The 25560-nt window shown below is 44.4% G+C and overlaps 1 protein-coding gene across 4 annotated transcripts in view; it reads right to left on the bottom strand.

Moving 5' to 3' along the window:
- Positions 1–25263, bottom strand: part of MERTK (MER proto-oncogene, tyrosine kinase) — a 133453-nt gene extending 108190 nt beyond the window's left edge. Inside the window, exon 1 of one of the 4 annotated variants that reach the window (XM_063648554.1) lies at positions 24989–25263. Coding sequence is in view for 1 of the 4 variants with exons in the window: in XM_054475596.2 (XP_054331571.1) it covers positions 24989–25049 (61 nt within the window). In the remaining 3 variants the exon portion in view is untranslated. Of the gene's footprint in view, positions 1–24648; positions 24880–24988 lie in introns of those variants that run through there. The other 3 variants (XM_054475596.2, XM_063648555.1, XM_063648556.1) reach the window with 3 other exon arrangements.
- Between the last annotated feature and the right edge of the window lie 297 nt (positions 25264–25560).

The following is a 25560-nucleotide window of genomic DNA, read 5'->3' as shown; positions in this document are numbered from 1 at the left end:
GGCCCAGAGGAGGCTGCAAAAGAGTGAGGGCTTATCTTTCAGCTCCTAGAGGTTCTTTGCTTCCCACCTCAAGCACACATGAACATATGGCACATAAATGCATGGCCAAGAGGATGCACCTTATTCCAGAGGTATGCCGTTTCCTCACCAGTCTTGCTGTCTGCTGAAGGTATTTGCTATCAAACAGCCCTACAGCCCTTCTGCAGGTGGGTTTGTGACTTAGAGAAAGGCTTTTTTTTTTGGAGATCGAGTCTCAGTCTGTCACAGCCCAGGCTGGAATGCAGTGGCGTGATCTCAGCTAACTGCAAACCTCGCCTCCAGGGTTCAAGCAGTTCTCCTGCCTCAGCCTCTTGAGTAGCTGGGATTACAGGCAGGTACCACCATGCCCAGCTAATTTTTGTATTTTTAGTAAAGACCAAGTTTCACCATGTTGGTCAGGCTGGTGTCAAACTCCTGACCTCAGGTGATCTGCCTGCCTCTGCCTCCCAAAGTTCAGAGAAAGGCTTTTGCATCTGGAATCCTGTAAATGCTGGTATCCCTGTTTCCCTACCCTCTCTAGGAGAAAACGCAGAATCTAGACCGGTGCCCCCACCCCCCATTCTGTGTGCACACACCAGGCTGATATTTGAATCATGTCCTGAGCAGCTGCCCTGTCACCCAGGTTAAGGACTCCCACCCTACTCCCTTTACCCCCACAGCTAGCGGAGGCCAAACATAGCACAAAAGGAAATTTTCTGCTTAGTACTATTTATGCAATACCCAAAGGATTCCTGATTGATAAAGTGTAGTGGCCAGGCGCAGTGGCTCACGCCTGTAATCCCAGCACTCTGGGAGGCTGAGGCGGGCAGATCACCTGAGGTCAGGAGTTCAAGACCAGCCTGGCCAACATGGCAAAAACCCGTCTCTACTAAAAAATACAAAAAGTAGCCAGGCGTTGTGGCAGGCGCCTGTAATCCCAGCTACTTGGGAGGGTGAGGCAGGGAGAATTGCCTGAACCCAGGAGGCAGAAGCTGCAGTGAGCTGAGATCACGCCACTGCACTCCAGCCTAGGCAACACAGTGAGACTCCGTTTCGGAAAATAAATAAATAAATAAATAAATAAATAAATAAATAAAATAAAGAGTAGCAACACTTCATTAGAAGAAAAACAAACAAAGAGTAGCAACACTTCATTAGAAGAAAAAGAAAAAAAAAGAAAAAAAACCTTCAACCAGAACTCACTTGACCTGATAGATCAGTCCTAAACTGCAAATGGTAATTATTAACTTCACTGGACTGACCCTTGGGCCACTTGGAGAATGTTAAAGGAGGAAGAGGCGATCACGCCACCCATTTGCCCTAAGTGTAGCAAAGCCCTGCAAGAGAAACCGGGTGGCTGACCCTGAGTCAGTGATGGAGAGAACAGGCCTAGGGCTTGCAGGAAGGAAAGGAAGTAAATGGCTGGGCAATGTGTGCCCCAAGAGGTCACAGCCCAGCCACAGGAGGAGAAAAGCCCAAGTGCCAGTGAAAGCCCAGAAATGCCTGCACGGTGGAAGGAACCTGAAGTTGCCTGTAAAACACAGTGTTGACATTGGGTTGCCAGATAAAAAACAGTACAGCCCTTTACACCTGAATTTCAGATAAGCAACCAATATGGGAATACCCTGGATTTACTTAGTGGAACAAATATAACTTAGTATCATTTAGTCAAAAGCAGCCAGAGCCACAGCACTAGGGATTTCATTGTTGCCCTTCCCACAGGCTGCTTCCTGGGGCTTAGAGCAGCATGGAGAGTGGGTCTGGAGGGGCAAACAGGGACCTGACACACCAGGAAAGCTATCCAACCTCTCTGAACCAAGGCTTGGAGCATGAAGGGGCTGAGACATCTGAGCAAAAGCACAAGGGTCTTATCAGTGGGGTGATCTTCCTACTGCCCCGGCCCCATACATTCCTTTTGGCTCAAAAAAAAAAAAAAAAAAAAGAAAAAGAAAAAACATCAAAAAACGAAATGAGCAGAGGTACCTCTCTGCTTGGTCTTGAGCATACATGTTAGCAGGGCAAGCCCCAAGGGCCCCAAAGGGCTTTAGGTACCGTCTCATGATCTCTTTCAGCCTGTCCCCGACTTTTTCACTGGGGCATTTGCCTTTTTCTTGGTGGTACTTCGAAAAAAGAAGCTTCCCAAACAGACTGCAATGCCCATGTCCCTACCATGGGGAGCACCAATGCAACCAGAAAACAGCCTTCCAGAATCTGACCATGACTTTTCACTATCTTCTTCCAACGCTCCCACTATGCTGTCAAACCCAGCAGAACATGAGAATCTTCCAGGAAATGTTTTAAGCTTTTGATGCCCATGTCCCACCCAGGGCTTGAATTTATCGGCTCAGGGTGCAGCTTGGGCACTGGGATTTTAAAAAAATCTCCTCTTATGATTCTAATGTGCAGCCAGGGTCAGAAGCCTGCTTTAGGGAATAGATTCAGTGGCACAAACCACTCTAAGGTGGGCCAGGGGGTTGCGGAAGGCCAGGGATGGGGGGCACTGAGTGGCCTGGATGGAGCTCGCAAATCCTCATGCAGAGGGCCCAGGTTTGACTGCACGTGCTTTAGGAGATGAGGAGGCTGCAGGAGGGGTGGGGTGAGAACAAGAACTCTAAAGTCAGAAGGACAAGGCATAGCCCCAGCTCAGCCACGTAGAGGCCAGGTGACCTTGTGCAAGTCACCTGTCCGTTCAAAACTCACTCTCCTCATTCTGTAAAATGAGACAGTTTCCCTCCAGCCTTTGGGGCTCTGGGGTTGATTCTCCCCAAGACTCAGCTGTGGCTTTCACAAGACCCAGAAGAGATGCTGAGTCCCCAAGTTTAATTTCTCCATCATGCCACTCCCAAAACATGCCCTCCAGCTCACCAGAAACTGAATTCTCTACTTCAGTACCTGTTTTCTCTCCAAGATAAGAGTGGAATATTGCACGTGAAACAATGCACAGTGTCTGGCATCCACAGACATGCAATAAATGGCAGCTATTATTTTCCTAACATGAAACATCTGATCTGTCTTGTTGCAAAGGTGCAACTAGTCATGCCTGGACTATCAATGCCAAACATATGGAACTGATTATGCTGACTCAGACCATTCAAAACTCTTGTAATGAAATATGAATACTGTATACAATATCATGTTTACTTAACCAAGGGTTTCCCCCTGCTTTCTCCACTGGCAGCATGCCAATTGTCACAGAAAGGCTCTGAGGCAATACTGTCTGGCCAGGGTCTCAAAGGGGCTTTCCCCTCTGGGGGTCTGGGGTTGATACTGCCGAAGGCCCAACTGTGGCTTTCATAAGACCCAGATAAGATGCTCAGTTCATGTTTAACTTTTCCATCATGCCACTCCCAAAACATATACTCCAGCCTACCAGTACCTGAATTACTATTACTAAAAAGCCGATCCTTAAGGAAAAAACAATTTTCTTTTAAAATGTGACTATCTCTGGAAGACCAGACCTGTTAGCAAGAAGAGTTTGTTAAAGTCCTCCCTAAGTAACAGAGAACAAAGAATCCCCTCCAAAAACAGACTAGATGTACTTTTCCCTATTCTTCCCACTAAGTACACCCCAGAACAGTAGATATTAAGTAAGTATTTTCAAAACTCTGACTTAGAGTGGTCAAAAATCACATAGAACAGAACATAAATAGGATGGTGGTTGCCAGGGGCTAAGGGGAGAGGGAATGGGGAATTAGTGTTTAATGGTTACAGAGTTTCAATTTTACAGGATGAAAATGAATGGTGGCCACGATTGCATAACATCATGAATATATTTAATTCCACTGAGCTCTACACTTAGAAATGGTTAAGATGGTAAATTATATGTTATGTGTCTTTTGGCTTTTTTTTTTTTTTAAGACAGAGTCTCACTCTGTCACCAGGCTGGAGTGCAGTCGCACGATCTCGATTCACTGCAACCTCCACCTCCCAGGTTTAAGCAATTCTCCTGCCTCAGCCTCCGGAGTAGCTGGGACTACAAGCGCATGCTACCATGCCCAGCTAATTTTTGTATTTTTAGTAGAGACGGGGTTTCACCATGTTGGCCAGGATGGTCTCCATCTCTTGACCTTGTGATCCGCCCACCTTGGCCTCCCAAAGTGCTGGGATTACAGGCGTGGGCCACTGTGCCTGGCCTTGTCTTTTAGCATAATTTTAAAAAACAAGACAAAACTCTGAAAGGTAGAGAGAAGCAGGCAGACTGGCTAGGAACCTCAGGACTCAAGAACAAATGAGTTTCCTTTTGCCCCGTATGTCCTAGACTAGGAGCTAAAAGACAAGGAAAGGGGCAGCGCAGCCAGACAGAAAACTTTTAGACAATAAACTGCTGTACTCCAGGCAAGCAACCCAAAACACATCACGGCCCCGTCCCCATCCACACCAGCAAAAGTCAAGGAGAAATCTAGACTTCCACCCTCACCAAGTTATGAAGAAGTACTACAAGTGGCCCTCCAGGGTGGTGTCAGAAAGGGCCTAGAGGAAGTAGAGAACTAAGATGTCTAGCCCCACTGACTGGTTTAAGGACCATGTGGGAGCCAGGCCTTCCATCCCCACCCAGCATTAATGAAGCAATGAAGCATCTCTCCTCCTCCCCACTGGGGCAGTATCTGGGGCCTGCAGAAAGTCAGGGCTTTCACTGCCAACCAGAAAGGAGGCCATCCTTCCCCCTACTCTAGTGTTGGGGGAGGCCAGGTGGGGAAGAATTGGAACAGAAATGAGGCACTCCTACCCCTCCCAGCCAGAGAGATATCAGTGGAAGCCTGGTGGGGAGCCAGAACTGCCACCTGACCTCTGACCAGCAGTAATGAAGATGTCCCCACACTCAGATGTCAATGGAGGCTGAGTGAGGAACCTAGAATTCTATCCCTACCTGGCAGAAACGAGGCAGCATGCCCTCTTCCCTAGCCAGAGCAATTCAGAGGAAAACAGGTAAAACAGAAGACTAAAATAAGACCCAGAGTCTCAAAATGTCTGTGTGCCAAAAAAAAAAAAAAAAAAAAAAAAAGATCTCAAGCAGAATGAAATGCCAGCATCAAAATGACAAACCTTCTGAAAAATCTTTTAAAGAAGCAATCATAAAAATATTTAAATGAACAACTATGAACATGCTTGAAACATGAAAAAATAGAAAGCCACAGCAAAGAAATACAAAGTCTCAGTAAAGAAATAGAAGATTTTTTTTAAAAATCAAAAGGAAATTTTAGAACTAAAAAAATACAATAACCAAATATTTAAAAACTTAATGGATAAGTTCAACAGTAAAATGAAAGGGGAACAAAAGAAAGAATTGGTACACTAAAAACAAAACAATAGAAAAGTATTCAATTTGACCATGAGTAGAGACTGAAAAAAATGAATAGAGTCTCTGGGACTACTATTAAAGATCTAAAATCCGTATCACTGAAGTCCTGAAAGGAGAGGAGAAAGAAAGAAAGGCTAAAAGAGAATTTGAAGGGCCAGGCGTGGTGGCTCACGCCTGTAATCCCAGCACTTTGGGAGGCCAAGGTGGGCGGAATTGCTTGAGCCCGGGAGCCAGAGCTTGCAGTGAGCCAAGATGGTGCCACTGCACTCCAGCCTGGGCAACAGAGTGAGACTCCATCTCAAAAAAAGAAAAAAAACAAAAAGAGAACTTGAAACTTGAAGAAATAATGGCTGGCGGGGTATGGTGGCTCATGCTTGTAATCCCAGCACTTTGGGAGGCTGAGGTGGGCAGATCACTTGAGGTCAGGAGTTCGAGAGCAGCCTGGCCAACATGGTGAAACCCCGTCTCTACTAAAAACACAAGTGCTGAAAGAAAAGAACTGTTAATGCACAATCCTTCAAGAATGAAGGGGAAATAAAAATACTCTTTCTCAGATTAAGGAAAACTAAGAATTTATCATCAGCAGACCTATCATAAAAGAATAGCTAAAGGCAATTCTCTAAACAAAGTTAATAATAAAAGAAAGAAATATCAAGAAGGAGGAAAAAACATGGAAGGCTAAAATATGAAGAAATACAATAGATTATCCTCACCTTTTTGAGTTTTCTAAATTATGTCTGATGGTAAAAGAAACACCATACCACTGTCTGATATGGTTCTGTACATGAAGAGAAAATATTTAATACAATTATATTATACACAGGTGAGGGTAAAGTGACTTAAAAGAAGGCAGGGATTCTATAATCCACTTGAACTGGTAAAACATCAACACCTAACACAGCATGATCATATCATACATTAAATGTAAATAATCTAAATACACCTAGTAAAAGACAGAGATTGGCAGAGTAGAATAAAAAATATGACCTATCTGCTATTTATTAAAAATTCACTCCAAATATAATAATTTGGGCAAATTGAAAGCAAAAGGATAGAAAAAGATGTATAATGTAATGAATAATCAAGAGAGAACAGAATGGCTACATTAGTATCAGATAAAATAGACTTAAAATCAAAGAAAATTACCAGAGACAGAGAGGTACATTATCTAATAATAAAACAATCTGCCAAGAAGACACAGAAATTCTACATAAGCATGCACCAAAGCAAAGAGCTACAAAATGTGTGACATAAAAAATGATAGAACAGGGCTGGGTGTGGTGACTCACGCCTGTAATCCCAGCACTTTGGGAGGCTAAGGTGGGCGGATCATCTGAGGTCAGGAGTTCGAGACCAGCCTGATCAACATGGTGAAACCCCGTGTTTACTAAAAATACAAAAATTAGCTGGGTGTGGTAGTGCATGTCTGTAGTCCCAGCTACCCGGGAGGATCACTCAAACCTGGGAGGCAGAGGTTGCAGTGAGCTGAGATCACGCCATTGCTCCAGCCTAGGCAATAAGAGCAAAACTCTGTCTCAAAAAAAAAAAAAAAAAAAAAAAAAAGAAACTGATAGAACTGAAAGGAAAGGTAAACACATAAACAATTATAGTTGGGGACTTGAACACCTCTCTCTCTCTCCCTTCTTCTCCCAATAATGGACAGAACAACTAGACAAAAAAACAATCAAGGATATAAAAGGACTTAACAACACTGCTTATGAAAATAATCTAATTGGCCAAGCGTGGTGGCTCACACCTGTAATCCCAGCACTTTGAGAGGCTGAGGCAGGCAGATCACCTGAGCCCAGGAGTTTGAGACCAGCCTGGGCAACATGGGAAAACCCTGTCTCTACCAAAAAGTATAAAAACTAGCCAGGTGTGGTGGCACATGGCTGTAGTACCAGCTACTAAGGAGCCTGAAGTGGGAGGATCGCTTGAGCTTGGAAGGTCAAGGCTGCCGTGAGCCATCAGAGTGCCACTGCACTCCAGCCTGGGTGACAGAATGAGAACCTGTTTCAAAAAAATAAAGAAAAGAAAAAAATATAATCTATATTTATAGAACACTCTTCCCAACATTAGAATACACATTCTTTCGAAGATCAATGATATAAAGCAAATCTCAACAAATTAAAAATAACTGAAATCATATAGTTTATGTTCTCTAATTACAATGGAAATAACCAGATATTAATAACAGAAACACAATAGAAATTCTCAATACTTGCAAACTAAACTTGTTTATTTATTTATTTTGGAGATGGAGTTTTTGCTCTTGTTGCCCAGGCTAGAGTGCAATAGTGCAATCTCAGCTTACTACAACCTCTGTCTCCCGGGTTCAAGCGATTCTCCTGCCTCAGCTTCCCAAATAGCTGGGATTACAGGCATGCGCCACCAGGCCTGGCTAATTTTTTGTATTTAGTAGAGATGGGGTTTCACCATGTTGGTCAGACTGGTCTCGAACTCCTGACCTCAGGTGATCCACCCGCCTCAGCCTCCCAAAGTGCTGGGATTACAGGCGTGAGCCACCACACCCGGTCGCAAACTAAACTTCTAAATAGTCCCTGGGTCAAAGAAAAAGTGTCAAGAAAAAAATTTTTAAAAATACGTTGAACTAAATGAAAATAAAAACACAACATGTCAAAATTTGTGGGATACAGCTAAAGCAGTGCTGGGGGAAATTCATAGTATTAAAATAGAGGAAAAGTCTCAAATCTATCATTTAAGTTTAGAACACAGGCAAAGAGCAAAATAAACCCAAAACAAGCAGAAAGAAGAAAATAATAGATAAAAAAAGAAAATGAAAAAAAAAAGCAATACAGAATCAATGAAACAAACAACAAATTCTTTGAAAAGACCAATAAAATTAACAAACCTCTAACAAGACCAACAAAGAAAAAAATGAGAAGACAAATTGTTAATATCAGGAATAAAACAGGGGAAATCACCATAGACTCTGCAGACATCAAAAGGAGAAGTGAATACTACAAATAACTACACATGAATTTGGTAGCATAGAGGAAGTGAATTAAATCTTCAAAAAACATAAACTATCACAATGTACCCCACATGAAACAGATAATTTGAATCGGGCTATAACTATTAAGGAAATTGAATTCATAATTTTTTAAACTACCGAAAAACAAATCTCCAGGCCCAGATGGTTTCATTGGAGAATTATGCCAAACGCTTAAAGAAGAATTAACACCAATTCCACATAATCTCCTTCAGAAATTAGAAGAGAGGGTAGAACTTCCCAATATATTTTATGAAGCTAGTATTGCTCTGATACCAAAACCAGACAAAAACAATACAGAAAAAACAGATCAACATTCTTCATGAATATAAACGCAAAAAAATTCTTAACAAAATATCAACAAATAGAATTCACCAATATATAAAAATAATTATATACCACAATCAAGTGGAATTTATGCCATGGATAGAAAGCTAGTTCAGTATTTGAAAATCAGACAATGTCATCCAGCATACTAACAGACTAAAAAAAATTAAAATCACATGATCATATTGATCATTTAACAAAATTCAGTATTCGCTCATGGGGGAAAAAAAAACTCTCTAAGAAAATTAGGAAGAAGCCAGACATGGTGGCTCATGCCTGTAATCCCAGCACTTTGGGAGGCCAAGGCAGGTGGATCACCTGAGGTCAGGAGTTCAAGACCAGTGTGGCCAACATGGTGAAACCCCGTCTCTACTAAAAATACAAAAATTAGGCCGGGCGCAGTGGCTCACACCTGCAGTCCCAGCTACTTGGGAGGCCGAGGCAGGAGAATGGCATGAACCTGGGAGGCAGAGCTTACAGTGAGCCGAGATTGCGCCATTGCACTCCAGCCCGGGCCACAGAGCAAGACTGTCTCAAACAAACAAAAATACAAAAATTAGCTGGGCGTGGTGGTGCACGCCTGTAGTCCTGGCTACTTGGGGGCTGAGACAGGAGAATCGCTTGAACCTGGGAGGCAGAGGTTGCAGTGAGCCAAGATCATGCCACTGCACTCCAGCCTGGGTGACAGAGGAGACTCCATCTCAAAAAAAAAAAAAAAAAAAAAAAGAAAGAAAGAAAGAAAGAAAAGAGAGGCAGATCGTCAACTTAATAAAGATCTGAAAAAAAAAAATGGATGGGAACAAGGCAAGGATATCTGCTTTCCCCATTCTTATTCAACACTGTGCTGAAAGTTGTAGCCAATGCAATAAAGCAAGTAAAAGAAATAAAACACATCAGAAAGAAAAGATCAGAAAAGAAGAAAATAAAAGGATTGCTATTTGCAGATATGATTATCTTCATAGAAAATTCCAAGGAAGGCTAGGCACAGTAGCTCATGCCTGTAATCCTAGCACTTTGGGAGGCTGAGGTGGGTGGATCACCTGAAGTCAGGAGTTCAACACCAGCCTGGCCAAAATGGCAAAACCCCATCTCTATCAAAAATACAAAAAAATTAGCCAGGCATGGTGGTGGCATGTGCCTGTAATCCCAGCTACTCCAGAGGCTGAGGCACAAGAATCACTTGAGTCCTGGAGACAGAGGTTGCAGTGAGCCGAGATTGCACCACTGTACTCCAACCTGGGCGACAGAGTGAGACTCCATCTCAAAAAAAGAAAAAGAAAAAAAAGAAAATTCCAAGGAATCTATAAAAAAGTCTCCTTGGAAGAAATAAGTTACTTTATCAAGGTTGCAAGATACAAATTATTGTATTTCTACATATTAAGCAATAAATACATAGACACTGAAATTAAAAATACAATACCATTTACAATCACTCCAAATGGTGAAATACTTAGGTATAAATCTAACAAAGCACATACAGAACTCATCTGCTAAAAACAACAAAACACTGATGAAAGAAATACAAGAAGATATAACTAAATGGAGACATATACTGTGTTCATAAATTGGAAATCTCAACCTAGAAAAAATATCAATTCTCCCCAAATTGATATACAGATTGTAGTATAATTTCAAAGTATATATTTGGCCTTTGTCCTTGATTCCTGGCATAGAGGTCCTTTAAGCAATGTTACAAATCTATGTTCAATATCTTCTACTGGGTAAAAAGCAAAGGACCCAGTACCTGTGTCAACCCACACAGAAACTTTTTCACCTTTCACCAGGCCTTTTACCTAGACAATCTTCTCTAATCCTGTGAAGGGTGTATCACTGGAATTGTCCCCAGTTCATAGGTGAGGATCCTGAGGTTCACAGGTGCTAAACGACTTGCCCAGCTCTGCATGGCTAGGAAGGAATGAAGAGGGCTTCTCACAGCCACCACCTACCCTAACCTTGCAGTCCACATACAAGCCCCAGCTACTGAGCCCTGGGTTGCAGGTGGTTCTGAGGGTTGAACTGAGGGAAGGTTCCAGTGTGTGAGAGCCAAGGGTGAGGATGGGGCACTGAATGATAAGCATGAGTGGCGAAAGAGCCAGTGGCATCACTCACTTCACAATCTAGTTGCAACCTGCCCTGAGGAGTATTCTCAGATCTGTTCAGAGTACTCTTGGGAAGAAATATCTTAGTCCAGATCTCCCATGGCAATAACCTGCCTACAAGATGTGCAGGACTGGCAACATATAATGGGGCTGAAATTGCATATAACCTACAACTCAGTATTTCCACTCCTAGACTCACATATGTCCATAGGGAGACACATAAGAAGGTTAAGGGCTCTCAACTTGGATAGGGGTTTTGATACCTATATTTATTAAAACTCATTAGACTCCACACTTAAAATCTGCACATTTAATTATGGCAAAGGAAACCTCACAATAGAAAAGAATAATGTTCATGGCAATGTTGTTTGTAATAGAAAAATTCAGGAAAACCTAAATGCCCATTAAGAGGCAACTGGGGCCGGGTGCGGTGGCTCATGCTTGTAATCCTAGCACTTTGGGAGACCGAGGTGGGCAAATCATGAGGTCAGGAATTCGAGACTAGCCTGGCCAGCATGGTGAAACCCCATCTCTACTAAAAATACAAAAAAAAAAAATTAGCTGGGCATGGTGGTGGGCACCTGTAATCCTAGCTACTTGGTAGGCTGAGGCAGGAGAATCACTTGAACCCAGGAGGTGGAGGTTGCAGTGAGCCGAGATCGCGCCACTGCACTCCAGCTGGGGTGACAGCGTGAGACTCTGTCATGAATAAATAAATAAATAAATAAATAAATAAATAAATAAATAAAGCGATTGGAAGCCAGGCGCAGTGGCTCATGTCTGTAATCCCAACACTTTGGCAGGCTGAGGCAGGAGGATCACTTGACCCCAGGAGTTAGAGACCAGCCTCGACAAAGTGGCAAAACCTCATCTCTACAAAAAAGTTAAAAAACAGCTGGGTGTGTTGGCATGCACCTGTAGTCCTAGCTACTCAAGAGGCTGAGATGGGAGGATCACTTGAGCCCAGGAGTTTAGGCTCCAGTGAGCTATGATGGCACCACTGCATTTCAGCCTGGGCTCCAGCGAGCTATGATGGCATCACTGCATTTCAGCCTGGGCAACAGCCAACTCAAAAAAAAAAAAAAAAAAAAAAAAAAGGCTGGAAGGCTGGGCGCTGTGGCTCATACCTGTAATCCCAGCACTCGGGAGGCTGAGACAGGCAGATCACTGGAGGTCAGGAGTTCAAGACCAGCCTGGCCAACATGGTGAAACTCCATCTTTACTAAAAATACAAAAATTAGCTGGGCGTGGTGGTGTGCACCTGTAATCTCAACTACTCGGGAGACTGAGGCAGGAGAATCACTTGAACCCAGGAGGCGGAGGTTGCAGTGAGCTGAGATAGCGCCATTGCACTCCAGCCTGGGCAACAGAGTGAGACTCTGTCTCAAAAAAACTAAAGAAAACAAAAAAAACAAAAGGAGGAGATTGGATAAATAAAACCATGGTATATTCACATATTTGTCTATGAAGATAAATGAACAAAGGTTACACTTTTCAACTCAGATGAATTTAGCAAACTTTACAAACAGTGAAAAAGCAAGCTGAAGAAGAAAGCATACTATTTATATGAAATTTTATAACATGTATGTGGTAAGCTGCTGCTAGTGTCCTGCTCAGCACCCATTTCCCCTTGTTTCCACAAAGGGGACCCAATCTCATTCAGGGTGGCAACTTGCCCAGCTAGCACACTTGACTTGCCACTCTTCCTGGCAGCTTGGAGTAATCAGGGAAAGGTTAGCAGAAGTCCATGGCATGGGGCTTCGTATCAAGTTATCACCTCCTTTTTTAAAAACTGCTTTAATTGACATAATTGTACATATCTATGGAGCACATTACACATTATTGTTAACTATAGTAATCCTACAGTGCTTTGGAACACTAAACTTATCCCTCCTATCTTGCTGTAATTTTGAATTCTTTAACAAATCTCTTCCTATCCTCCCCTTCCTCCTATCCTTTCCAGGCCCTAGTATCCTTTGTTCTACTTTTTACTTCTACAAAATCAACTTTTTTGTTTAGCTTCTACCTACGAGTGGGGACATGTGGTGTTTAACTTTGTTTCTGGCTTGTTTTAATTAACCAAATGTCTTCCAGTTCCATCCATGTTGCTACCAATGACAGGATTTCATTACTTTATGGCTAAATATTTAATAGTATTCCATTTGTGTATACACACACACACACACACACACACACACACACACTTTTTTTTTTAAGATACGGGGTAGGCCGGGTGAGGTGGCTCATGCCTGTAATCCCAGAACTTTGGGAGGCCGAGGCGGGTGGATCACCTGAGGTCAGGAGTTCGAGATCAGCCTGGGCAACATGGTGAAACTCCATCTCAAATAAAAATACAAAAATTAGCCAGGCGTGGTGGCAGGTGCCTGTAATCCAAGCTACTCGGGGTGCCAAGGGAGGAGAATCATTTGAACCTGGGAGGCGGAAGCTGCAGTGAGCTGAGATCATGCCATTGCACTCCAGCCTGGGGGACAAGAGCGAGACTTCATCTCAAAAAAAAAAAAAAAAAAAAAACAGAGACAGGGTCTCACTCTGTTGCCCAGGCTGGAGTGCAGTAAGGCAATCATAGCTCACTACAGTCTCAAACTCCTGGGCTCAAGGAGTCCTCCCACCTCAGCCTGCTGAGCAGCTATGACCATAGGCATGCACCACCATGTCTAGCTAATTTTTTTATTTCTAGTAGAGACCAGGTCTTGCCATGTTGCCAAAGCTTATACCACATTTTCTTTATCCATTCATCCATTGATGGACACCTAGACTGATTCCTTAGCTTGGCTATTGTGAATAATGCTGTAATAAAAAGAAGTGACAAAAGAAAGAGGAAAAGCATGTGGAAATGGCAGGAAATATGAGCAGACAGTTTATGGTATGATAAAGCTGAATAAATTGATATAGATTTTGATACTAATGCTTTTTTAATAACACCACTTTTGTAACAATGATAAGTAACAATAAAATAATAACCATAGTAGCTTAAAAAAATAAATAAATAAACATGAGGGTGCAGATGTCTTTTTGACATACTGATATCCTTTCTTCCGGATAAATGACCAGTAGTGCAATTACAGGATCATATGGTAGTTCCATCTGTAGTTTTTTGAGGAACTTCCATACCAGTCTTCATAGTGTTCCTGGACCAAACTGAGGGTTGGGCTGCTTATTCTCATGCCCAATAACGAGATGCAGATGAACTGGGAAAGAAGGGAGTTTATTTCTGTAACTGGGTACAGGGAGAAGGCCTGGAAAATATCACCACATCAACTCAAAATTACGTTTTCCAGGGATTATATACCTTCTAAGCTATATGTCTACATGTAAGTGTGCATTCATTTAAAGACATAAGTGATTAACTTCTTCTAATCTATAACTAAGATCTGAGTCCTGAGGACCTTCTTCTGGAGCCTCAGTAAATGCACTTAATCTAAGTGAATCCAGGTGCTGGGGTGATTATCCTTATTATCTTGTCTCCTGCTAAATCATGGAGGTTGGAGGAGTTCCTTCAGACCCCCAATAAACTTGTTTGTGGAGGTCTGGGGAATTTCTTAAGATCCCCAGTAAAACTTGTTTAATTCTAAATGGAGCCTGTTAAGAATTCCTTCATTATCTTGTCATGATTCAAGGCCCAGGAAAGGCCTGGGCAAAACTTCTGGTGGGCTTTTATTACATTCCAGCCTTTGTATGAGGGCACTGGCTCTATTAACTTTTAATATTTAACTTAATCACTCAGTGCTGAAACAGTTGTTACAGAGGCCTGCGTTAGGGAGACCTGGCCTGCCACAATAGTGGCTGTGATAGTTTAAATCCCCACCAGCAGTGTATGAGTTCCCTTTTCTCTGCAGCTTTGCCAGCATTTGTTATTTTTTGCCTTTTTGACATAGCCATCCTAAATGCAATGAAATGAAACCCGATTGTAATTTTGGTTTGCATCTCCCTGATGATTAGTGATGTTAAGCATTTTTTCATATATTTATTTGCTAGCCATTTGTATTTCTTCTTTTGAGAAATATGTTTAGATCACTTGTTCATTTTTTAATCGGATTGCTTGTTTTTTTGCTGTTGAGATGTTCCAGTCACCTTCTTGATAAAAAGGACAGACTCAGCTGGTATGAGACTTTTTGTCCTTTTCCCTTCTGCTTTTTTCTGCCTGGAATGCAAATGAAATGCCCAGAAGCACAGCAGCGGTTTAAGGAACAATGTGTTCTAAAAGCATACACTATAGATGTCAGAGCCAAGAGCCAGGTCATTGACTTTATCATGAAACCACTGTCTAATCCCAACCTGGTTGCTGTCAGACTGCTTGTTGTATGAGAAAAATACTCCCCTTTTGGTTACACCACTGAAGTAAGGTTTTCTGTTATATGCAATCAAATGTAAACCCCAACTGACATGGTGCAAAACAACGCTATAGAGTGTTACCAACATAATCATGTCAATCATGGTCAAAGGATAAAGACATGCATGGGAATTGAAACACCCAGTGTGGGATAATGGTTTTCTCTGGGTGGGAGTGAGGGGATGACACTGGAGAGAGGAACGACTGGGGACTTCCACTGTAGTGCTAATGTCTGACTTCTTATGTCAAGTAGTGAGTACACAGGTGAGTTTTATTAACTGTTATATCCTTTTGTGTATCCTAAATATTTTATAATAAGATGTGAGTATAAAGAGTAGGTGAGAGGAAAAAATATAATGGTAAAAAGGGAAAGGCCTTACTATTTACTGGTTGGCCCACCTGATTAGCTGTATCTCTTTCCACCAACAGGTCCTAAAATCCTAAGGGCACTTGGCTTAATGAATCTTCCAGCTCAACATTCTCACTTTGTCTAGGAATTGCCACCTCCCTTGGATAAGCATAATTAGCTTATTCCTACCCTCAATGGCCAGGTTCTGATACATACCCCTCCTGGAATGGGGTAATAGAGAGAGGCTCCCACCACTCCCCAAGAATCAGACATCAGACATACTGCATCAGTGGAGTGTAATGAAAGAGGTGGCACAGAATGGCTTGGACATACACAAGGCAGGGCCACAGCCCCAAAGATTGAGTCCATGGGTCCTGGGAACCTGAGCTTCTACCTTGTGAAAACGCTTCCTAGGTAGTTCTGAAGCATACCTCTTCTTGAGAACCCCTGTCATGAATCATTGTCTTTATCCTTATCTTCCCAGCCAGAATATTTAAGAGCGTTGCATTCTACAGTTTATACCACAAAATATTTTTTAAATTTCCAATTATAAAATGACATAATAATATTGAATGAATAAACTTTTGAAAACGACATCATTCTCCCTGATCCTGAAGATTTTGCTGTTCCCCCTCAGGGAGGATATACCCCACTCCATCCACCCCGGAAAAAGCTTAGTCCATCCCTCTGTCTCTCAGAACCCAAAAGCCCATACTCCCAGAAGATTTAGCAGGAAGAGGTCATATGTGTTTGGGGAGATCCAATATTCTCAGAAATATACCTCCATGTTTCCAGACTATTCTATTGCCCCAGATAAGAGTTGGAGGGGGTACTTACTGGAGGAACAGACAGCCCAGGTGGCAGGGAATGGCAACTGTCAACAGCAAAGAACCCACTAGCATCACTCTTTTTTTTGATACGGAGTTGTACTGTTATTGCCCAGGCTGGAGTGCAGTGGCACAATCTCAGTTCACTGCAACCTCCGCCTCCTGGGTTCAAGTGATTCTTCTGCCTCAGCCTCCCAAGTTGCTGGGATTACATGCATGCGCCACCACGCCTGGCTAATTTTTGTATTTAGTAGAGACAGGGTTTTACCATGTTAGTCAGGCTGGTCTCAAACTCCTGACCTCAGGTGATCCACCCACCTTGACCTCCCAAAGTGCTGGGATTACAGGTGTGAGCCACCATGCCTGGCTGCGTCACTCATTTTTAATGAAACTCTTCACACAGCCTCCATCTCCATTTCTGGGCTGATGCCTAAGAAAGTTCACACCCAGAGTCACGCACAGGGCTGAGGGTCAAACTCAGGCTGAGGCTCTGTGTCCCAAACTGCATGGGAGAAAGTATCCCTTCCCACTTCTCCCCTTTAGATGGAATCAGTGTTCTGCCCCAAAGAGGCCTAGAATCATCCATCTGCTTTCCCATTTGACAAGTGAGAATGTGGAGTTTTAGAAGGAGACACTATACCCCAGCTGTCCCTGCAGGTTCCTCTCAAAGCTAGGATGAGAACTCACATCTTTCAACTCCCAAAGTGGTTATTTTTTAAACTAAGAGTGAATCTAAAAAGCTTCTTTTTTTTATTTGCTCCAAAACTTTCAAAGAACATTGCTTTCATCACCAAATCTTCAAATCATGTGCCAGAATTGTAAAAAGGCTTAAAGGCTGGTTTCACTTCCTGTGTGGAGGCAGCCTGCCATTAATTGGAACAAGTGAAAAACTGGCCTCCAGGCACACACAACACTTGGGAAGTCCATGAATATTCATCACCTCACAGAGAATTCCCTAAGCGGCACAGTGACAGAAAACAACTTTCAGTTAAGTTTGAGTCTCCGTTCTAATATTCTCCACTAAGACAGCCTGTTCTTACTTGTGAAAGTGATCATTTTCAAAACCATAATGAAGCCAATCTACTATTGGTAGCTCTAACCACAAGGCCCTAAGGCTTAAAATAACAAAACCATTCCTTCTCCAAAATAAACAAGGCTTTCCTTTGTGTATCTAATGAGAGGCAAGACCACAGCTAAGGCAAGTTCTAAGGTGTTTACTGTCCCTGAATGCTGAGGTATCTAGATCCTCAAAGAAAAAGCAGATTACACAAAAAAAGGGATCTGTCAGAAAGCATTTGCATAAGTGCCAACCTGAGATCTAAATCCAGAGGATGGACCCTACTGGAGTGACCTAGGGCAGAGCACCAACCCTGTGATGATTGGATCTTGTTTTGAAGGGACCAACAGAAATACATGGAAGGCACAGAGTACAAGGAGAAATATACAAGTGTAAAATGTGCTGGCACAAAAATCCAGGCATTGAGCTTCTGAAATGGGGTTTCTCTAAGCACAAATATAAATGTTCTTAGCTTTTGGTGTAATTTTATTCCAAACATAAAGCCAACATCTGTTCTCTCTTTCTCTCTCCCTCTGCCCCTTCTCCCTGCCTGCCACCTCCAAGACTCATGGAAAATCCATTTACCATTGAGTGAAAGAAGCACTGATAATTGAAGAACTAGCCAAGAAGGATGAAATAAAATGCTTTAGAATTGAGTGTAGGTTTCTGGCTGGGCACGGTGGCTCACGCCTATAATCCCAGCACTTTGGGAGGCTGAGGTGGGCCAATCACCTGAGGTCAGGAGTTCGAGACCAGCCAGGCCAACATTGTGAAATGTTGTCTCTACTAAAAAATACAAAAATTAGCCGGGTGTGGTAATGGGTGCCTGTAATCCCAGCTACTCGGGAGGCTGAGACAGGAGAATCGCTTGAACCCAGGAGGTGGAGGCTGCAGTAAGCTGAGATCACGCCACTGCACTCCAGCCTGGGTGACACAGTGAGCCTCCATGTCAAAAAAAAAAAAGAACTGAGTGTAGGTTTCTCAGTGAATGTTCAAGACATGGTCACCCTTTCTTCCTTTATCACTCTGAAACACCAGGACCTGAGGAGGTGACTTGGCCATAGCAGCCCAGGGTTTCACATGCTAGCCATGTCCCTAGATCCTGGTGCCTGACAGAGGCCCCGAGAGTGAAAATGTGGCAGCTCCCATGAAGGGAGGGCTGTCCAGCTGCAGAGTCTCACAAAACTAGGGAAGATCTAGGCCCTCCCTTCCTGTGGCTAAGAATCTTTCACCCAGTTCAACAGCCATGGTTCAGACAGAGAAAACTAAGGCCTAGGAGGGAGGAAGTGCCAGGATGGCAGGTATTCTTAGTATCCTTGTTCTCCAAAAGGGGCCTGCTGATCCTAATGGAATTCTCTGCCCCTGCCAGGCTGCATTTTTAGCACTTCAGCTGGAGGCAGGAGTGGGAGACATAGAATGAAAAGAGAGGGAACTGGTTTAACTCCGGTCACGGGTTAGCCAATGCCCAGAGTGCCAGAGGGAGAGTAATCAGGGCTCCCTCTCGGGCACCTGAGGGTTGGCTCACCCATGCCATTAAGCAGGAAGCACCAGAAGCCAGGAGTGCACCTGGGGCCCTTTCCATTTCCTACAAGACCACCTGCAGACACATACGCCTGTACACGGGATCTACTCTAAGAATCAAAGCCTCATTTTCTCTATGTTACAGCCAACTGACCTCATTGGGAAAACCTAGCTCGATGTGGTAAAAAGGAAAAGAATTTTCCTTTTTATTACAGGTGGTTCACTCCTGTAATCCCAGCACTTTGAGAGGCTGAGGTGGGTGGATCGCAAGTTCAAGACCAGCCTGCCCAACACGGTGAAACCCTGTCTCTACTAAAAATATAAAAATTAGCCCGGTCTGGTGGAGGGCACCTGTAATTCCAGCTACTCGGGAGGCTGAGGCAGATAATTGCTTGAACCCAGGAGGCGGAGGTTGCAGTGAGCCGGGATCGCGCCATGTGCACTCCAGCCTGGGTGACAGAGCAAGACTCCATCTCAAAAAAAAAAAAAAAAAAAGAATTTTCTGGATGTTTACACTCAAAAACCCTAAAACAAAACAAATACAAAAAATAAAAAATAAAAAAATATAAACCACACCCAGTTTGGAAAAGAGTTATGTGGGAAAAGTTGAACAGGAACTGGACTTCATTTTTATACCTTCCTGAGAGGCACATGACAGGAAGCTATTCCTGTACTATGTCAAGTTTGAACTCCATAAGGGAAGGTATGGGGGCAGGGGTAGGAGGGGAGTGGCAGTCAGGGCAGGCCCTGCTTCTCTGGAGAACTGCTTGGTCCTGGGTGGGTTTTGCTGAAACTACTAGGAAACAAAAACCTAAAGAGCTGCAGCAAAGGACTTGGGCACTCTAGGGCGACACCGGAGGGCCCCTTCACCAAAGCATTCTGAACAATGGAGGGTGGACCATTCAGGATACACTTCAGTAAGAAAAGAACCCTCCTCCCAACACCTTTTGTCTAGGAAAAACATTTCCCCCAAACTTGAGTTCAGAAGAATGGAGAAAAACCACTGGTAATAATGGCAAATATATTTTAAGCACATATCACCTGCCATGAGCTCATTACGTCCTCCTAACAATTCTATGAAAAGAGCCTCCCACTGTACCCAAAAAGGAACAGAGGTCCTGGAAGTTAACCACCACCCCCAAAGCCCCAGAAGCCAGTCCCGGTTAACACTTTCATTCCAGTCCCCAGAGGCATAGTGTGCCTCACACAGTGTGAGCCCCCTTTCAGTTTTCATAATAATTAACCTCCTGCTGAGAAACATACCAATTCAGAGCCATGTGCTTTGGGTTAAGATTAAACTAATGACAAGGGCCAAGTCAAGGCACCCAGGGCTACCTGTCCCCGAGCAAGGAGTTGTTAGAACTGTGTTTAACATGAAAAATTACCTTCTGACATTTTTTTTTCTAGTTGGAATAGTTAGGACAATATAAAATATGTTTGGGGTTAATACAGTCCAAAAATCTGTCTGGTTTTAATTGACTAGCTCCTCCAGTAATGAAATCACATTGGCATCACAGCAAAATAAAAGATTGTTTTCTATTAACCAAGCCCCGAATGTGAGGGCATGGGAGCTCCAGCAATTCTGTTTCTGGAAAAGCCAGCAGGAAAAGAGAAGGGTGAGGAGCACCTGGCAAGACATGCAGGGGCTTGGTTCTTTCATGCTGTGCTCTGTTACTCACTGAGCAACAGTATGAGCTCCATGTTGTGTTGGCAGTGAACAAGACAGCGTTCTTGCCACCAAGAGCTTACCTTGTAGTTGGGGGACAGTGGAGGAAAACGAGTAAACAAAAAGGTAAGGCTGGGTGCCATAGCTCACGCCTGTAATCTCTGCACTTTGGGAGGCCGAGGTAGGCAGATCACCTGAGGTCAGGAGTTCGAGACCAGCCTGGCCAACATGGTGAAACCCTGTCTCTACTAAAAATACAAAAATTAGCCAGCTGCGGTGGCAGGTGCCTGTAATCCCAGCTACTGGGGAGGCTGAGGCAGGAGAATCGCTTGAACCTGGGAGGTGGAGGTTGCAGTGAGCCGAGAATGTGCCACTGCAAGACTCTGTCAATAAAGAAAGAAAGAGAGGGAGGGAGGAAGGGAGGGAAGAAGGAAGGAAGGAAGGAAGGAACGAACTGATCAGGTTGTGAGAAGCATTATCAGGAAATTAAATTTAAGGGATAGTGGGGTGTATGCATATGATACTTTGGCAGGGGGTGGTTATTGGGGAAGGCTTCTCAACGAGAACCTCTCAACTGAAACCCAAAGGATGAGAAGAAGCCAGCATGCTGAGATCTTGGGGAAAAGGTTCCAACCAGAGGGAACAGTCACTGCAAAGGCTGCTCAGGCCCTAGAAAGAAGACACAGGTGGCTGGAGTGGTGGGAACAAGAGGGAAGTGAATGGAAGTGGGTCAAAGAGGTTCGCTGTGAGTCTCTGCAAATTCTAGTAGGGAACAGGAAGCCACTGGAAGATTTTCAAGTGGAAAACACAATCAGATTCGTTTCCAAAATCTCATTCTGGCTATTATATGGAAAGCGGCTGTTTCACATGTGTGTTCAAGGTCCCAGCTTAGTTTTTCTACCCGGCAGCATGTTCCCAATTCACAGGCATAAAAAGATTGAACCTCTTCTTGACCAATGCTGACTAGTAACTCACTGGCCCTTCTCCTACAATTATCTGGAAATTATTTCAAAAATTAAGATTTAAAAATATAATTATTGGGGGGGCGTGGTGGCTCATGCCTGTAATCCCAGCACTTTGGGAGGCCAAGGCAGGCAGATCACCTGAGGTTGGGAGTTTGAGACCAACCTAACCAACATGGAGAAACCCTGTCTCTACCAAAAATACAAAATTAGCCAGGCGTGGTGGCGCATGCCTGTAATCCCAGCTACTCAGGAGGCTGAGGCAGAAGAACTGCTTGAACCCAGGAGGCGGGAAGTTGCGGTGAGCCGAGATTGCGCCATTGCACTCTAGCCTGGACAGCAAGAGCGAAACTCTATCCCAAAACAAAAAAACATAATTATTGTTAATTTTTTAAAAATTGTATTCAGCTGTGCATGGTGGCTCATGCCTATAATCCCCACACTTTGAGAGGCTAAGGTGGGAAGATTGCTTGAGCCCAGGAGTTCAAGACCAGCCTGGGCAACATAGTAAGACCCTGTCTCTACAAAAAATAAAAAATCAGCCAGGCATGGTGGTATGTGCCTGTGGTCGTAGCTACTTGGGAGGCTGAGCTGGGAGGATCACTTGAGCCCGGGAGGTTGAGGTTGCAGTGAGCCGTGATGGTGCCACTGCACTCTAGCCTGGGTGGCAGAATGAGACCCTGCCAAAAAAAAAAAAAAAAAAGAAAGAAAGAAAAGAAAAGAAAAGAATTTCACTCAGCACTTTAATGGGTCAGAATAATTTTCTAAAAAGTATTCATTTTTAAAATACGCACCATGTACTTTCAAAAAGCATTTGAAGCCTTTGGAATAAAGCTCACAAGCAACAGAACAACTCAAAAGTTCCCTCTGGGAAGATGTTTACAATGTACTGGAATACATGTTACAATATCAGTTTGGAAGAGAAATATTAACATTAAAGAATCTCAAAAGCCTAATTTACTCTAAGGGTTGAGTTTAGCTGCACACATAGCCTCATCATGAGCTAAGTCCTCATAATGCATTCATTTTTATCCACATTTATATTTATCTTGCTCCATCCTCTCCCTGGCCCTTCAGAGAGCCACCGCTTGCCTCATTTTGCTGCTCAATGGCACCCCCATCAGAGACTGAGCAGAAAGGAAAGACTGGAAAGCCTCGAACTGCTCCTGGTTTGGCAGTTCCAGTTCTGTGTGTGCATGTCTTTGTGAGACGTGTGGTGTGTATGTGTGTTGGGGGGCAGAGGGGAATTCCTGGGTTAAAGTGATGCTTAAATTTTATTTATCCATTCTTCTATACTTCTACAGTGTAGAATCTACACACATTCTCATTATCTCTCTCTCTCTTTCTGTCTCCCCTGTGTGGTCAGCAAAGCACTCAGACCCACAATGTGTAATAGGAAAATCTTAAAATTAGATGAAGAGTCTAATTTCCATGTTTAATTTCTTCATACAGCACTCCTTTGTGCTGTAATTCTGCCAGTGAGAATCCCATTCTTTAAGCTTTTCAGAGAGTGAGATGTAAAACTGTCAGACATCTCACAGGTAAAGTTCAAAACAAAAAGCAAAAAGTGCAAGAAGAACAATTGGTGAAACTTTTCATTCTTCCAGCTGGGTGGATTTTAAAAGGCCTTTTTATGATTGTCTGATTAAAGTTGATTGTTGGCTACAAAAATTTGTTATTACAGCCTTTTAAAATTTTAGAAAAACAAAAGCACTCCAATTTTTAAGTATTTAACACAAAACTATTGTTCCCATTACTTTCTCCATAGTTCTCACCACATTCACTACCTCCAAGACTATTCACGGCCAGCCCTCACTAGCAGCAACAAATAACAGATTTGCAGCAGATTATGAAAAATGGGTCTGGCAGAAATGCTGAGGAATTTTTGGAGGTTTGGTGGAGGGGGGCAGTGGAGAACTGAACTGCTTTAGTTCTTTGCCTGGTTTTTGGCTCTTAAAGTTTGTTTCAAATTGCTATGTTGCCCCAAATTATAAATTGCTTATGCAATTTAACGTGCAGAAAGTGGGTGCACTGCTTAATAATTTTTCATTTGAGTAAATGAGCTTTCAAAGGAAAATCTCAAAGGAAAAACTTATAAGTAACTTACTTGACTATAAATTGAGCTTTCCAGGTATTCCTAAAAAACATCTTTGACTATAATAGGTGAAGGCTAGTCAAGTGCATTCTCGACCAAAAGAGAGAAAATCTACATTCTGAATGGAAATAGAAACCTTTTAGCTAAGAGAAAATACTTGGAATGTGTTTATTTAGCATTTTTGCCCTTTCTTTTTCTTTTGGGTAAAGCCTGGTAAGTTTATTCCAGCCTCCTCAAGAAGTGCATCAGCGATCAAACTTGAAATCTGTTCATCACTCACTCCCCAAATAAGCTGTTCAAGCAGAATGAAACCGGCCTTCCTTGCCTCCACTTATCAATCCAGCATGTTGCATTAAAATGCCGGAACAAGCCGGGCGCCGTGGCTCACGACTGTAATCCCAGAACTTTGGGAGGCCAAGGCGGGCAGATCACGAGGTCAAGAGATGGAGACCATCCTGGCCAACATGGTGAAACCCCGTCTCTACTAAAAATACAAAAATTAGCCGGATGTGGTAGCGCGCTTCTATAGTCTTAGCTACTCCGGAGGCTGAGGCAGGAGAATCGCTTGAACCCGGGAGGCGGAGATTGCAGTAAGCCGAGACCGCGCCGCTGCACTCCAGCCTGGCGACAGAGCGAGACTCGGGTCTCAAAAAAAAATTAAAAAAAATAAATAAATAAATATTAAAAAAAAGAGCCTGTAACAACACTTGGCTGCATCCAGATAAACGTAAACGCTGCCGAGCACTGTAAGTTCTGTTCTGCCATAACAGGAGTAAAAAGAATGCTCCCCTTTTCCCACACTCTCTGGGTGCCCCTAAAAAGGGATACTAATAATGCCCGTAACGGCCCATTGGGAGCAGCCAGGACTGCCGTCCCTCCCTGGCCGGACGCTCGGCCTCGGTCTATTGCGGCTCCCGGACTGCGACTCCGACTCCCGCAGCCCGTTCGTTCGCTCCGCGCCGGTCCCTCGGGAGACCGGATCTGTGGCCCCCGGAACTCCGGCCAGAGCGGGGCCCCACCATGCAACTCTAGTGGAAAGTTCTCGTCGAATTCCTGCTACCTACGTTCCACTCGTAGGAACTTCGGCACTTGTAGCGCGCCCGGCCGAGCTCGATTTCCTCCTCGGCGGTGAAGAGAGGAGGCTGCAACGCCGGCCCCGACCCGGCTTCACCACGATGCGCACCCACAAGCCGGGCTGGGTACCCTCGGGACGCTTGAGGCGCCGCGGTCAGTGGACGGTAGGTTCGCCTACGCCCCTTCTCCGGCACCGCAGTGGGTGGAGGATGTTTGCAAACTTCTGCAGCAGCCAGGCGCGCCCCTGTGAACACGCTCCCTCCCCTGAGCCCCCTGCTTCCTCCTGGGAGCCCCCACCCCCTCGCCTGGCTCCAAGCCGGGCGCACTCACCTCTACTCCAGAGCGCGGGGAGGAAGAAGCCCAGCAGCAGCGGCAGCGGGGCCGGCCCCATCCCGGGGCTGCGGATCTGTAATTTCTCTCCGGACGGATGGACAGATGGACGTCCCGAACCTGCCCTGTCGCCGGCCAAGCGCGCCAGCGAAGCTCCCTGTCCAGGCGACCCCGGCAGTGAGTGCCGAGTGGCGGAGCCAAGCGGCCGGCGGGAGGCGCCGAGGGCTGGAAGGGGCGGGCCGGGGGCCGAGCCGAGGCCGACAGGGGCTGGAGGAGAGGAGCGGGCAGGGGGGCGAGTCCCGGCGGGCCCAGCAGGTTGGGGTGGGAGGGGGCGGGAGGACGAGGGGGAGGAGGGGCGTAAAGGGGAAAGGGAGGGGGTTGGAGAGGAGGGGCAGGCCGAAGGCCACCGCTGCGCGGACGGCCGGGAAGGGGGCGGAGAGGAAGGGGAGGGGGCTGAGAGACCCGGAGAGAGCTGGAAAGAGAAGTGAAGGGGAGGGGTGGACTGGAGGTCCACAGGAGACAGCTCTGGCCGCTGCGCGGGTCCGGAGCCCCACACGTGTGGGTGGGAGATA

This window comes from Pongo pygmaeus, chromosome 12 (assembly GCF_028885625.2).
Source record: "Pongo pygmaeus isolate AG05252 chromosome 12, NHGRI_mPonPyg2-v2.0_pri, whole genome shotgun sequence".
Taxonomy (NCBI): Eukaryota; Metazoa; Chordata; class Mammalia; order Primates; family Hominidae; genus Pongo; species Pongo pygmaeus.
The sequence above is the reverse complement of the archived record's forward strand: the minus strand, read 5'-3'. Positions and strand labels throughout refer to the sequence as shown.